Source organism: Trichechus manatus, unplaced genomic scaffold (assembly GCF_000243295.1).
Source record: "Trichechus manatus latirostris isolate Lorelei unplaced genomic scaffold, TriManLat1.0 scaffold00077, whole genome shotgun sequence".
NCBI lineage: Eukaryota > Metazoa > Chordata > Mammalia > Sirenia > Trichechidae > Trichechus > Trichechus manatus.
The window spans coordinates 9,805,965-9,821,385 of record NW_004444013.1 but is presented as its reverse complement, the minus strand read 5'-3'; the positions used below and the strand labels follow the sequence as shown (position 1 = coordinate 9,821,385).

At 56.9% G+C, this 15,421-nt stretch overlaps 1 protein-coding gene across 3 annotated transcripts; it reads left to right on the top strand.

Moving 5' to 3' along the window:
- Positions 1-575: 575 nt before the first annotated feature.
- ARPC1B (actin related protein 2/3 complex subunit 1B) lies at positions 576-14,445 on the top strand. 3 transcript variants are annotated; one of them, XM_023735332.1, is made up of 11 exons: positions 605-671; positions 6,795-6,931; positions 7,519-7,592; positions 8,482-8,586; positions 9,111-9,333; positions 10,220-10,327; positions 11,389-11,595; positions 11,688-11,763; positions 12,736-12,941; positions 13,747-13,837; positions 14,142-14,445. In XM_023735332.1, the coding sequence occupies exons 3-11, from the start codon at positions 7,529-7,531 to the stop codon at positions 14,178-14,180; spliced, it is 1,119 nt and encodes a 372-aa protein (XP_023591100.1). In that variant the 5' UTR covers positions 605-671; positions 6,795-6,931; positions 7,519-7,528; the 3' UTR covers positions 14,181-14,445. The 3 variants fall into 3 exon arrangements, with proteins under 3 accessions (XP_004380861.1, XP_023591100.1, XP_023591099.1); XM_023735331.1 differs by having other exon boundaries at positions 619-671; positions 6,683-6,931; XM_004380804.1 differs by lacking the exon at positions 6,795-6,931 and having other exon boundaries at positions 576-671.
- The last annotated feature ends 976 nt before the right edge of the window (positions 14,446-15,421 follow it).

Here is a 15,421-nt window from a genome sequence, read left to right as displayed (position 1 = left end):
CCGCCCCCGCTCCCAACATCTTAAAGGAGTGAAGTGCCCCAAGCACACTGCTGTGGGAGAAGTTAGCATTGAAATAAGAGGAGGGAGGGGGGCTGGCGCGCACCCCCGCCCGGGGCCAGCAACCGTTTGTGGTCCGGACGTCGGACTGGGGAAGGCTGTCGCGCTGCCAGCACCCGCACGAGGATCATCACACAGGGAAGGGATGTCCCCTCGCGAGGTTGGGCGCCGAGGCCGGCAGACACTCTCCAAGTTGCTCGGTCACCAGCGAGGGCCGTCCGGTTTTGGAGGCCCCGGCTCTGGGTCCCCGCGTGGTCCGCTCTTGGGGTTTAGCGGGGGTACATGCGCTCTGCCCAGTTCCCCCCGCCACCGCCAGGTTCCCAACCTGCTGCTCCTCAGGCTGTCACCTTCTCTATCAGGCTCAGCTTCTCCACCCATAATAGGGAGGGGCGGTCGCAGACAGTTCTGGGCGCCTCGGGTCACCGATGCCCCAGGACCGAGCGGGCCCTACGGTCCCCGAGCCCGTGGGGGTGGGCGGGGCCGGGAGCTGGCGGCCGCCTGTCCCCGCCCTGGGCCCCGCCCCCGCCCACGAGGAAGTGGCTGCGGCAGCGCGCGGGGCCCAGACCTGGCTCGGCGCGTCGACTGCCCAGAGTCCGCCGCCGGGGTGCCCGCAGGTGAGGGTCGTGGGGACCCCAGAGGGAAGAGGCGAGGGGGGCGCCGCCTGGAGAGGGGACTGGGGCCGGGGGCGAGGGGCCCCCAGGAAGCGAGGGGCGCGGGAGTGTCGCCTGGAGGGAGGGGGCTTCAGGCCGAGAGAGAGGGGGTCCGAGGAGCCGCCCAGAGGTGATGGGGCTGAGGGGCTCCCGGAGGGGAGAGGCTTGGGGACCCCTGGAGAGTAAGGGACCGCCTGGAAGGGAGGGGACAGAGGGTGGGGGCGGGGAGCCCCCTAGAGGCAAGGGGCGCGGGGTGTCGCCTTGAGGTGAGGGGGCTCGGGGCCGGGTGAGAGGAGGTCCAGAGAGCGCCCAGAGGTAAGCGGGCAGAGGAGCTCCCGGAGGGAAGGGGTGCGGGGCCGGGGCGAGGACGCTCAGGGCTACACTACCCAACAAGGCACAGACCGCCGGATCCCGGCCCCCCAATTCGGCCCGCCGCCCGGCCCCCAGTTACTTGGGACCGGGCGGGTCCACGCCCAGCCACTTCCCCTCCATCCTCGAGCCTTCCGGGTCGCTCGGCCGGGAAATGAGCTGGCGCCCCCGCCCCGCCCGCGGCCCCCAGCCGCCTCGGCCCTCGAGGGGCCCCGCCGCGGTGTCAGAGCGCCCCGGTGATCCCCGGACTGGCCCTTCTGAACGAATCGAGCGGTGGCTCCCTTCCCAGGGCTGGGGCAGGGCAGGCGGGACCGGCAGCAGCAACAGTAACAATGACTAGAGGCTAAAGCCAGTGGAGCAAGCCAAGGACCAGGCGGTGAGCTGCTCCCAGGCTCCGCCTGCCTCGCAGGCAGGGCGGTTCAGTAGATAAGAGCACCCATCTGAAGCCCTAGGGACCTAGGTAAGGGTGCCAACTCCTTCCTTCACTGGCTAATGACCTTGACAAGAAACCTAATCTCCTTGGGCCTCAACCTTCCTTATCTGGAAAATGGACTCATTCAAGTTGTGAGGCTTAAATGCAACAATGTGTGTAAAATGCTGAGCAGGGCAGACTATGAATGTGTGCTATTATTGCTGTTGTTGCCATGACAAGGCCTGCCCTTGTGAACCTGACCTCTGGGATTTGGGGTTACGATTTGGGGTTGGAGTTCCAGCTATGTGACCTTGAGCAAATCATTGCTTTGTCTCACTGAGCCCCGGTTTCCTTTTGTACAAAATGAAAGTTTAGTGGGGGGGTGGGGTAGAGTGTGTTGGGGGGAATCACTTCTTGCCCTTGCTTTAGGGGGTAAAAGAGAATGGATGTGGACATCCTGGGTAAATGCTGAAGTCCCTGACAAATGCCTGTAAAGTCACTTTGGTACATATGACTTCATACATGATCTTTTCTGATAGGTAAGCAGCATCCCAACTGGTTAATATCACAATTCACTCTTTCCATAGTTGCAGTCATCTGGATTTTTCCAGCCTGTCACCCTTATAAAGAACATTATTATGAACATGTTTGCTTTAAAAAAAAAACCTTAGTGGCTATTTTTTAGCACCAAAATGGATTTATGCCACCAAAGCTTGTTAACAGTTTTTAAGTTTCAGTTAGTGTTATTCTGTCCTGTTTGTTTTGACCTAGTTGTTGAATTGAGGGTCATCACACTGCTCTTCAGAAGGACTGAAGTGAGAATTTCCCCACAGCCCTACCAGCACTAAGTTTTATGTGTTTTTGATTTTTGTTTTGTTTGGATTGCTGTAACCACTCTTTATGGTGCCTTATGAATATTTTCATTTCTGTTTCTTGACTTTGGTTCATAGGACTTGCAGTACAGAGTTGGGGAGGAGGAATTGGCTGGTCTGTGTAGTGAGGCGAGGGCTGCTCCACACCCGGCTCCTACACACAACAGGAAGTTGAGTAACTGCTTAGCACTAAAGCAAAATGGTTTACTGGCAGCTCCCTCTGAGTGCTGAGCTGGGCGGGGACTTCCCCAGAGCCAGTAGAGCCCAGATCCTTGCTCCAGGCAGCTAGCTTCTGCTTGGTTTAGCTTCAAATACAGCCAAACGTCTGGATTCAGAGAAGCCTGGCAAAGCCAAGGATCCAGAGCCTGTGCCTTGTCCAGCCCAGCCTTTTCTGGATAAAGACGTAGGGGAAGCACTAGCTGAGTGCACCCAGCCAGCAGAGAGTGCAGGATTTGAACCCAACACTGTAAGGAGGAAAAGGTGTCCTCCCTGGCTGGGCGGCCCGAGCCTTTGTCTAGCTTGCTTTAGACGGGAGCTGCTTCCTCCTCCGAAGCCACTGAAGGTACCCTGTAGTCTGGAGGCTTCCAAGGTTTTTTGACTATGGACCTGATCTTGATCATTTCTATCAGGAAAAAAATTTGAACACAAACACCCCAATAAATATTTACAAAATCCTTATAGAACATCCCCAAGAGAGACATGGAAAAGAGTGTGATACTTTCATTCAAGCACATTCAATAAATCTTTATCGAGTCCCAGGCACTCTAAATGGTGCTAGGCTACGCTGCTGGCAAAACAGAAATACCCTTGCCATCCTGGAGCTCGCGTTTAAGTATGACCAAAAAAACCCCCAAACCTGTTGCCATCAAGTTGATTCCGACTCATAGCGACCCTATAGGGAAGAGTAGAACTGCCCCGTAGGGTTTCCAAGGAGTGGCTGTTGGATTCCAACTGCTAACGTTTTGGTTAGCAGCTGATCTCTTAACTACTGTGCCACCAGGGCTCCTGGGGCAGGATGGTGGTCCAAAAACAGCTGCTTCCCCATGTCTGATCACACAGAACAATCCCATGGTCCTGGAGCCCCAGTCACTCCTGGTCCTGCTGCAGAAGCCACGGTGGCCTGGAGAGGCTGTGCCCCTCTGCCCTCCCCCTTCCTCATTTGTAAGATACAGGGGTTGAGGGAGTCATCTCTTAGGCCCTAGTGGTTTCAGTTGCTTTACAGGAAAGTTAAGAAAAAGGGGAACTGAGTCTTCCTCTCTCCCCACCCCTTCACCCCTCTCTCCTGTTCCATTTATGGAGTTTCACTGAACTAGGAAGTACTTCTGTCTGAATTCATGCTAAAGGGTGATTGGCTGATAGGCATAGATCTGAATCTCCTTCTCCTGCCTGTCACACTGTACGGGTAGCCATCTTTACCAGCCCCCTCCCCACCTGAGAACCTTTAGGTCTGGGGAAGTGGCAGTCAGGGCTTCCCAAGTCCCCTCAGCTGCCATTACCTGGTGGCATATGTGGGGACTGCTGTCCTTGGCAGACGCAGCCTCTCTGTCTTCACAGCCCAGAACTCTGGAACATCATAAGAACAACATTTATGTCCCCCATGGCTGGCCACTCTTACCGAGACTTCACAAGGGACAGAGACGTGCCTGGGGATAGTTGGTGCTGGAAAATCGGGTTCTGCTAACCAGCCCAGGGCCCAGAGTTCCAGCTCCTGGGGGCCCCAGGCTGTACCACAGGGCTTCCTTCTGGACCGCCTGGGGCTGAGGGTGGAGGCAGGAGCCAACAAGTGTCCTGGCTGGGGCTCGGAAATGGGCTTCTGGCTCAGCCCTGCCCCTGCCCCACTGGTGACCTTGGGAAATGGGGGCGCGGTGGAGGAGCACAGGGCAGTGGTTAGAAAGGCCTGGCGCATGCCACTCCTGCAGTGATGACCCCAGCTCAAGCTAAGCGGGACCATCACTGGCACCACCTGGGTGCAGCAGAAGTGCTTGGGAGACCCCCGGCAGGCCCCTGACTGGGGCCCCTGGCCGAGGCAGCACTTCTGGGGCCTTCGCCTTACGCAAAAAGACCTTTTAAGGAGAGAGGCTCAGGGAGGAAGTTGTGGCAAAAGCAGTATGCATGCATGTGTGCAAGACCAACATACATGTACATGTGGGAGCAGTGTGCATGTGTGTGTGCAAGGCCAGACATGCATGTGTGGGAACAGTAATGTGCTTGCATGTGTACAAGGCTGAACACATATGTGCATCTGTGGCCCGGAGCGGGCCACGTATGCTTGCGTGTGCTTTCTCTTTTTCTTTCTCAGCAAATGTAGACTGAGGACCCACTCGGTGCCCTATTCCAGGCACTGGGGAAATAGGCATGGTCCCTGCCCCATACATGCACACGTCTGTGCGCATACATACACACGCATGTGTGTTTGTGGGACAGTGAACTTCCCCCCAACTTCCTGCCGGAAGTGGAAGCGGGTGATTTGCATCTGGGGTGAGCAAGAAGTGGGCAAGAAGACGGGCAGGGCTGACCAGTGAGCTCCGGGGCATGAAATCAGGCCCTGTGAGGTTTGTGGTGTGACCTCAGGCCAGCCGGTCACTAAGCCCCGGCTTCCTTGGCTGCACAATGGGCCAAATTGCAGCCCTGGCCAAAGCTGCTTGACCCCTCCCCTACCTAGGCCCAGCTCAGACGAGTCTATGGTGCTCCTCTTGTAGCGGCCTGGATGGAACTCTGATGAGGGAGGGGAAGGACCCCACGATTCCCATAGGGCCCCCCATGCTGGCCATGTGGGTGAGTTTAGCCTGAGCAGGCAGCTCTGCTGAGGGGACCGTGGTGGGCTGCCTGCCTGGTAGGCAGTGACCCAGCAGCCACCAGCTTCTAGTGTTCAGGGCTCCAGGTCCTGGTTGGCCCCCAGCCAAGTCAACCCTCCCCCCACCTGATGGCTGTGTGACTGAGCAGGTGGCTTCCCCATGCTGGTTATCTGGAGCTGGACCTGGAGGGTTTGCCTCCAGGCCCCGGGCTGCTGGGAACATTAAAGCAGTTTCCCGGGCTGCTGTGACAAAGCACACGAAATAAGGGTCTTGTAAGAACAGAATGTATTCTCTCACTGTCTGGAGACTAGAAGTCTGAAATCAGGTGTCAGCAGGGCTGTGTTCTAGGGGAAGGCTCTAGGGGAAGAACCTTTATTGTCTCTCCCAGCTTCTGGCAACCCCAGGCGTTCCTCAGTTGTAGATAACAGAACTCCTTGTCACAGGGCCATCTTCCCTTGTGTCTCTTTTATAAGGACTCCACCACGCAGATGGAATGAGGATCCTACTCCAGTAAGACCTCATGTTAATTTAACTGATAACAACTTCAAAGACCCTATTTCCAAACAGGAGTCCTGGTGTCACAGTGGTTAAGAGCTCGGCTGCTAACCATAAGGTCAGTAGTTTGAATCCACCAGCCACTCCTTCGAAACCTTGTCCTATAGGGTCACTATGAGTTGAAATCAACTTGATGGCAACGGGTATTTTTCCAAACAAGGTCACGCTGACAAATAACCAGGCGTTAGGACTTCAACATGCCTTTTTTGCAGGACACAATTCAGTCCATAACAAGGTGCCTACAATAGGGCCTGGCCTATATTGTACATTCAAGTAATGTTACGTGGTATTATTTTTAAAAAAATGTTTTTATAATTGAGAATTTACTCTGCTGAGTGCTAATGGCAGTAAAGAAATTTGCTCATCAAGTATTTACTGAGCATTTAGGCACTGGGGATATTAAAAAAAACAAACCCATTGCCATCGAGTCCATTCCAACTCATAGTAACCTCATAGGACAGAGTAGAACTGCCCCATAGAGTTTCCAAGGAGCTCCTGGTGGATTCAAACTGCCAACCTTTTGGTTAGCAGCCATAGCACTTAACCACTACGCAACCAGGGTACAGCCGTGAACAAAATAGATGAAAAATGTCTGCTTCCTCAAGCTTATTGTATTCGAAAGGGGGAGAAAGGGAACAGGCAAAATAAGTCCATTGTAATACAGTAAAACCTTTAAAAGCCGGCAACTATGAGGTGGAAACCGGTCAGCGGAGGAAAACAAGTATTTTCCACTAAAACGAGCAATAGAAAAGTGGTAAGACTGCCAAAGGCAGAAAACTTGGAGACCTGGAAAAACAAGGCAGTCCCGTCAAGTGCCGGCTCTCACAGGTTTCACTGTGTATGTCAGATGATAATTACCTACCAGAATACTGAGGCAGGAGGTGGCTGCAGTTTGAAGTCGGGTGGTCAGGGAAGGCCTTGCTGAGAACGTAGCATTTGAGCAGACCTGAATGACAGCTGTGATGGCCTCAGCCCCGCAGCACCTGGGGAAGAGTGTTGCCAGCCGAGGGAGCAGCTGTGCAAAGGCCTGAGGCAGGAGCATGTGTGTCTGACTGGGAAAGTGACTCCTAATCGTAAACCACAGCCTAGTGCTGGGACAGCAGCCTGGAACGAGACCGGCCATTTTATGAACACCGACATCGGAGCCATCTGAGCGGCTTCCCAGAGACCCCCACCCCGAGGCCGGATCCAGCCCTGCGCACCTTGGCTCCAGGGCAGCAAGTGGGTTTTCAGAACTGAGAATCTGATATGTCTGTCTGTCTGTCTGTGTCCTCACACATAGGCCCCTGCAAACCCACCACCTCCCCTCCCACCTTACCCCATCTCAGCAGGGGGGTGAGCTGGGAAGACCAGGGCTCCTCGTCAGGAGGGGCATTGTGTGCTGGGCACCCTTCTAGGTGGTTCACAGGGATCGGTTCATCTAATCCTATGAAGGGACTTTTTTCTGTCCATGAGGAAACAGGCACAGATGATGAGTGATGTGAATGTCTGGCTCACGGTCCCAGCCCCCCTCTCCTCACTCATGGTAGCACCCCACCCCTCCAGGTCCCATCCATTGTTGCCTGGGGCCTCAGAGACATCCTGTGGGAGCAGCCTTTTTATGAGGGAAACTGAGGCCCCAGGAGGGAAACAACATGCCAAGCTAGAGTCCAGCGAGGGAGTGGACAGGACCAGGGTGACCTTGCCACCCTCCCTGCAAACTGCTGTCCCTTCTCTGAAACCGAGGGGCTTCCTGGTGCGGAGCGGGGGTTGGCTGGCCCGAGCCTCTGCAGGGTAGAGCTGACTGGGACTCCCTCTCTTGGGCACAGGAGGAGCGCCATGGCCTACCACAGCTTCCTGGTGGAGCCCATCAGCTGCCACGCCTGGAACAAGGACCGCTCCCGTGAGTGCCTGCCGGGCTGTGGGGGCAGGTGAGAGGCAGGCTCAGGCCCCCCGGAAGAAGCAGGCAGCTCCTGGATGCACTGCACGTGGGTTAGAGCAGCTGGGAGTTGTACCTACCAAGCAGCAGCCTCCCAGCTGGCCCTGTGTGCGGGTCGGCAGGGTGCCCTGGCGCGTGGGCTCCACGAGGGGCCAACCATCCCTCTCCTTTCCTGAGCGATTATGGAAGGAGTGAACGGACACCCTGGGGACAAGCAGGGTGGCTGAGCAGGCCTCGCAGGGGAAGGGAGCAGCAGGTGCGGAGGCTTGAGCTCAGCTCCGCGGCTGCTTTTGGGGCTCCCAGGCTAGTAGGGGGCAGGCAGGAAATGAAGACATAAATACTCAGTGCTGGCTAGCGATATGAGCTATGAAAAAGAAACCACACAGGGCGAGGGAAAGGGGGAGGTGACATTTGCAGAGACAGAAAGGAGGCAAAGGGGAGAGCCGTGCAGTAGGTGTGGCCTGGCAGGCAGAGACCCTGAGGTGGGTGTGCCTGGGTCAGCAGCAGCAGCTGGAGGCAGTGGCTGGAGCTGGGGGACCCGGGGGAGTAGGAGGTGGGAGTGGAGTAAGGAGACAGCAGAGGAGAGAGCAGTAGCCTGGCAGTTGCCCGCCTGAGTGGCGGATGAGGAGAGGTCCCAGCAGGTGGGAGATTGCTGTGGGGTGTCAGAGGGCAGTGGGGATCAGAAAGGGGACCCAGCAGGACCTGAGAGGCTTCAGGGGGCTCCAGAGGCAGCGGCGGAGCACCTAGTCATGAAGGACAAGGAGCTGCCCAGGTGGGCCATGGGGGAGGGCATTCCTGGTGGGGTGGTCTGGGGGGCCCTGAGCATGCATTCCTGAGTCCCTCTCTCCTGCAGAGATCGCTATCTGCCCCAACAACCATGAGGTGCACATCTATGAGAAGAGCGGGGCCAAGTGGGTCAAGGTGCACGAGCTCAAGGAGCACAATGGGCAGGTGACAGGTGGGTCAGGGAGGCTGAGATCACCCTCCTGAAAGGGGGCAGGAGGCTAGGGCAGGGCTGGCCACAGCCATCTACCCACTCACTGTATTAGGTAGGATGGTTTGGGTTGCAAGCAACACAACCCTAATTCAAACTGGCTTCAGTTACAAAGGGAATATGTTGGTTCATGTGACTCGAAATCTCAGAGGTGTGTGGGCTTCAGAGGAGAGGCCTAATCCAACAGCATTTACCGAGGACCCGCTTTTTTTTCTCTTGGTTTTGCCTTCCAGCATGTTTGGTGATGGCTGGGAGAGCTTTCACACTCCCTAATAAGCTCAAGTAGCACCCCCTAGAGTGACCCCACTAAACACTGGATCTGAGTGAGAACTGTGCTTGCTGTGCAGACTGTGGCCTCTAAGCGCCTCCTACATGGCTTCTAAGCCCCTCTTACCGTAGTGCTTTGAATTAGGGTTGTGTTACTTGCAACCCAAACCATCCTACCTAATACAGTGGCTTCAGGCTAGTCTCCCCGCCTCCCCCTGCAGGCATCGACTGGGCCCCCGAGAGTAACCGCATTGTGACCTGCGGCACAGACCGCAATGCCTACGTGTGGACCCTGAAGGGCCATGTGTGGAAGCCCACGCTGGTCATCCTGAGGATCAACCGGGCCGCCCGCTGTGTGCGCTGGGCCCCCCAGGAGAACAAGTTTGCTGTGGGCAGTGGCTCCCGGGTCATCTCCATCTGCTACTTCGAACAGGAGAATGACTGGTGGGTGCCTAGGCAGGGCCGGGATGGACTGGGAGGGACCCGAGCTGGCCAAGCCCAGGACTGCAGACCAAGAAGGGGAGGGACTAGAGGAGTCCCAGAAAGCTCCAGCTGGGGCATTGGGACCCCAGGGAGGTCTGTCCTCTCTTAGGCCTTGTAGGTGAGCCAAGGGGCTCTACAGTCCCTGGGGGGCCCCAATCCAGGGCCACCTCTGCAGGGCATCTGCCAAGCCCTGCACACACTGACCGCACAGCCCCATGGACTGGGGCAGCTTTGTCCCCACTTTACACGAGTAAACTAAGGCTGAGGCAAAGTCACTGCCCAAGGCGCCAGTCTGTCTGACTCCAGGGCTCCACTGCTCAGTCTTTTCCCCTGTGCCCCTGAGGGCAGAGACCACCAAGTGGAGTCTGAGAGACCTGAGTTTGAATCCAGCATGGCCAGTTAGTAGCTATGTGACATAGTCAGTGGTGACTTCTTTTGCTGAGTTGTCGTGAGGCTTAAAGGAGGCAACCAGTAAACCAGTTGCCGCCAGGTCAACGTGTATGTCAGAGTAGAACTGTGCTCCGTGGGTTTTCGATAGCTGATTTGTCAGAAGTAGACTGCCAGGCCTTTCTTCCAAGGCATGTCTGGGTGGACTTGAACCTCCAACCTTTCAGTTAGCAGCCAAGTGCATTAACCATCTGCACCATTCTGGGATGCCAAGGGAGACAAAGGGACCCAGCACATCATGGGCCTGAACCAGGGCTGTAAGTGCCCAGGCCCCTCCTCTGAAGGACATGGGTGGTCTGCAGGGCCCTCAGGGAGCCTGGGGGCTCTGGGGTGTTGAGGCCCATGGATGCCCACCTGTGTCTCTCCGCTCCCCGCCCGCCCATCTGTCTCCTGTCTGCAGGTGGGTGTGCAAACACATCAAGAAGCCCATTCGCTCCACGGTGCTCAGCCTTGACTGGCACCCCAACAATGTGCTTCTGGCTGCTGGCTCCTGTGACTTCAAGTGCCGGTGAGGCCACTGGGCAGAGTGGGGTGCTGACGTAAACTCTGGAGCTCCATGATTGAAGGGTGTGGGGGAAAGCCCTGTTCTGGGAGCCCCAAGTCCTGCCTTCCAGACTAGCTGTGCTGCAGGGTGACCGTGGCCTCAGCCAGCTTTTGCCATGGGAAGGACCATCGTCGTGTCCTGCCTCCAGCCCACGGGGTAGACTCTTAGCAGGATGTATCCTTTGTCACATCTTAATGTCAGAAAGTTTCTTCCCAGGCCCTCCTCTCCTGCCTTGTTAGAGTCCCTGCCCCTTCAGTTTCCCATCTGAAGGGAAATGAATGTGGGTGCTATTTCATACTAAAGTGTGAATGACTACTCACTGGACCACAGAGTCTCCAGTTACCATTTAGCGTTACTCATTTGGGCTCGGTGCCTATGAATCTCCCTCGGCCATCAAACTCCAAGCCTTCAGGCTCCCAGCTGCAGGCAGATGCCCCCCACCCCGGGTCTCTGGATTTCCACCTGGGAAATGGGGCTGCAGCCAGCACCAGCAGCCCCCTTAGAGGCCTTGGGCACAGTGAGGATAACGTCCTCTGATGACTTCTTGGGGCTCTGATGGTGGGTAAGGTGCTGGTTTTTGCTCCCTTGATCTGTCAGGTGATCCTGCACTGGCTGGAGGAGTGTGGAGGAGGGTATATGTCACAGCGAGGGGTGTAGAGAGTAGTGCTGGCAGGGTCAGGCAAGATTGGTTTATGATGGAGAGTGGGAGGGAAAAGAGGCATCCAGGAGGCTTGCTGTGGAAGGCAGGGGCCAGCACGACGGGGACCTGGCACCCCGGGGGGCCATGCTGGCTGTCAGTGGTCAGCCCTCAGGTTAGGTCCCCAAAGGCCCTAGGAGTTCCCAAGACTCTGAGCCGGGAGACCTCCTCACCCAACCTCCTTGCACAAAGGGGACAGAGGCCCAGACCTGTCCAGGCACTGCCAGGTCTGGAACCATGGACTCCTAGACCAGCACTCCGGCCAGTTTGGGAAAGGGGTCCCCTTCTAAGGCCTCTCAGTCACCTCCTATTTTGCTGTTCTTGACAGGATATTCTCAGCCTACATCAAGGAGGTGGAGGAGCGACCGGCACCCACACCATGGGGCTCCAAGATGCCCTTTGGGGAACTGATGTTTGAGTCTAGCACTAGCTGTGGCTGGGTGCACGGTGTGTGCTTCTCTGCCAGCGGGAGCCGCGTGGCCTGGGTCAGCCATGACAGCACCGTGTGCCTGGCCAATGCTGAGAAGAAGATGGCGTGAGTAGAGGCCACCCAGGTTGGCGGGGGAAGGTTACCAAGGCAGAGTGCGAAGAGGGGCAGAGTGTGGCTGACATCTCTCTCCCAATCAGTGTCGCGACCCTGGCCTCTGAAACACTGCCGCTGCTGGCCGTTACCTTCATCACAGAAAATAGTCTGGTGGCAGCGGTAAGGATGAGGGGGATGGGAGAGGAAGCGTCCAGTTAGAGCAGGTTTCCCTGCAAGCCCAAGAGATGTTCGTGCAGCTCTCCACCTCTTCCTCCCTCTTCTCTATTCCTTCCAATCATCCTCCCACCCACCTACCCATCCAACTCATCCATGTCTGTATCTGTATTGGTCAGGATAGTTCGGGTTTGCTACAGTAACAAAAACGCAATCTCAGTGGTGTAACCGAGCAAGGATTTCTTTCCCACTTACATTTTATGTCCAGTGGAGGTGTTGTGACGGGGGCTCTCCTCAGTGCAGATGGCAGCTTTGTCTCCAACATGTTACCCCAACTGCCATGACAGGGAGGTGTACACTCATGCCCTGGATCCTAAAGTTTCTGCTTACACATTATTGGCCAATGCAGATGACGTGGTCATGCCTAACTCAGAGGGTTGGGGTGGGAAGGGTGCAGTTCTACCCTGTGCCCAGAACCAGGACCTGGAAATTCTGTGTGAGCATCACCAATGACTACACTCCCTTCCTCCTGCTCACATATCTGCTGCCTCCATTTTCACCGGGGGTGAAAACATAATGGGGGGTGTCACTTTTTCCTAAGGAGCGTCCACCTGAGGGTCTCTTCTAAAACAGGTGGAACCGGGTGGGCAAGACATGAAGGTGCCTGGGCCCCCAGAGGAATCCCAAATAAACTTCCCTCCTTCCTCAACTAGACGCTGGCCTTGCTTGGGGAGGGGGCAGCCCCTAGATGCAGTCTTCGGTGCCCACCCCCAACATCAGGCCGCTGCTGTACACCTGGGTCGAAGGCTCTCCCTCTCTGCAGCCCGCCTATGTCCCTGAGCTGCATCCGACTCCCGGGTGCCCTGCCGTAGTCCCGCGTCTGTCCCCTCGACGCCCCGCCCCCTCGACCTCATTTTCCCGGTGCGGGAAATGAGGGCGCTGCACCTCCGCTCCAACTTCACGCCCGCCCCGCCGCAGGGCCACGACTGCTTTCCGGTGCTGTTCACCTACGACAGCGCCACGGGGACGCTGAGCTTCGGCGGGAGGCTGGACGTGCCCAAGCAGAGCTCACAACGCGGCCTGACGGCCCGCGAGCGCTTCCAGAACCTCGACAAAAAGGCGAGCTCGGAGGGCGCCGCGACCTCGGGCTCCGGGCTCGACTCGCTGCATAAGAACAGTGTTAGGTGAGGCGAGGCCGGGAGGGCAGGGCCAGACTGTTCACTGCAGAATAGCGCCGGGCGTGGGAGGGGCCTGGAAGAGGGCGGGCTTGGAGGGACAGGGACGGATCTGGGAGCGGGAGTGATCTCCTTGGGTCGCACAAAAACATCATTAGGTGGGGGTAAAGCAATCAGCCTCTCTGCATTGTAATTAAGAGACCTCTGTGGGAACTGCCGTCGGGTGGTACCTGCGGTTCTAGAGGGTGGCCAGTGACCAGCGAACTCCCCGTGGGCCGGGCGCGGCAAGGGGTGGAGGAAGTCTAGCGCGCTCGAGGGTCTCGCTGCGGTCTCGTGAGGACCCCGCGTGGGGCGGGGATCCATTCCGCGGCGAATCAGAGGGAAAAGAAGTGTGGCAAGACCAATGCCTTCTTCAGACTAACGTTCAGACACTTGGCCGGAGTTCAAGGCTCTTCAGAACAAGCTCCTGCATCCTCCCATCTTCTGCTGCTTTTCCCATCCAGCCATACTACGGTCACTGCATTCCCGGAAACACTGTCCTCCTTGGCGCCCCTACCCAGGGCTTTGTGGGCCCTCTAACCTCCTGGAGTGCCTTAGCACTTCTCAAACCACTGCTCACTCCAGAAAACTCTCTAAAGCCCTTTCTGAGGCCTTGTTAGCCCACCCCCCAGGCTTGGTCGGCTGTCCCTGGCAGGGCAACACCCCTGCCCCCCCCCCAGTCTGAGCACTCTTAGTGGGAGCTCCCGGTGGGCAGGATGGGCTGGAGTCAACACTGGTACAGGCTAGAGTAGGTGAACCTCCATCCTCTTTGCAGCCAGATCTCGGTGCTCAGCGGGGGTAAGGCCAAGTGCTCCCAGTTCTGCACAACCGGCATGGATGGTGGCATGAGCATCTGGGATGTGAAGGTGAGGCCCATAGGGCTCCCCACAAACCCTCAAGGTGCACACTGGACGCCCCTGCCCTTCACTTCTGTAGGAGGATTGGGGAATAGGGGGCCTGGGTTTGAATCCTGGCTTTGCTAGGGGCCTGCTGAGTGGCCTTGATGCCCTCTGGGACACCTCCCTTTAGGGCTGGGACTCAAACCCAGGTCCAGGTTCTCTGTCCTCTGCCAGGCTGGGGCTGGGGCAGGTGTTAGGCCAGGTCCCTGGGGGTGGGGTGTCTACAGGACAGCTGAGAACCAGCCTGCCTGTTCTGCCCATCTCCTTCCAGAGCTTGGAGTCAGCCTTGAAGGACCTCAAGATCAAATGACCCATGAGGAGTATGCTGCTGTCATCCCGGCTGCTGGCGAAGGTGGGATGAGGCTGAGTCGCTTTGCTGAATGTTCCTAGGGTGCCAGCACCCAGGGCCCACGGGGGCTGCTCCCTCAGAAATTGGGGTGGGGGGGCTTTTCTTAGCTATTGAATATGTGCCTTTTTCTTAAAGAAATGCTTTCGTTGGTTGTAAAAAATGCCCCCCAGATCACTGTGCTGGTCATGAACTGCTTCAAAATATGGAGGTAATAAACATGCAATTGCGGGCATGTTTGACTGTGTTTGGAAGGAGGGGCTGGTTTTTGCATAAGCATAGGTGGCTGCTTGCCAACAAAATGATCTGATCCTCAAGCCCAAGGGCTAAACTCATTGTCCAGGGGTGGTAAGGATGGACTGAGGTAATGGATCAGGTACCATCAGCTACTGGGATGCTTCCTCCCACTACCTTCCTCCCGCTACTCAAGTCCTGAGCCTCCTGGGCACCTGGAGGGCAGGAGGGAGGCCTGCTGTGGACCACGCACAGGTCCTTGGCCCTTCTGGCCCCAGGTCCCCATGTGGTAAAGGCAGCAAGAGGCTCGCTCTGGTACCCTGAGGTCTCTCCCAGCACCCTTCTCAGTGTCGCCAAATCCCTGAACTAGGTACGCGCCCAGAACCTTGTCAGGCAGGCCTGCCCGAGAGTGACACCATGCCCTGCTAGGTGACAACGGCCCAGGCACAGGAGACCCAAAGACAATCGTGAGGCAAGCATTACGATAATGTCAAGTTTAATCTGCCAAATATACAAGTTGAATTTGTAGAGCATGTTTTGCCTGGGTGCCGCACAGTAAACGGAGGTTTCTTGAAATGATTGATGGGCAGGGTTAAAAATGGGCCCTGGCCAGGTGGGTGGGAAGGGGGCAGGGAAGGGAAGAGAAGCCTCAGTTGGGGCTGGCCAGGGACAAGCTGGGACCTTCAGGAGCCCAGGGCATAGGCTCCCAGCGGACAGCCCATCTTGTGAGTGAGCAGCCAGGCAACACAGACTGGGGCTGGTTGTCACAAACTGGTCAGCAGCCACCCCCGGCACAACCGCTCACTACTGTGCAATCTACCGGAGGAATGGAAGCTCTTCTCACCCCACCTCCTAGGTACCCCCCAAGGGCTCTGAATTCTAAAAACAGCAAACATCCAAATGGTTACATATGAAATGCTCTCCTGCATCTTTGTCTCAAAGATAGCAGCCACTCCCTCCCCCCAGACCCC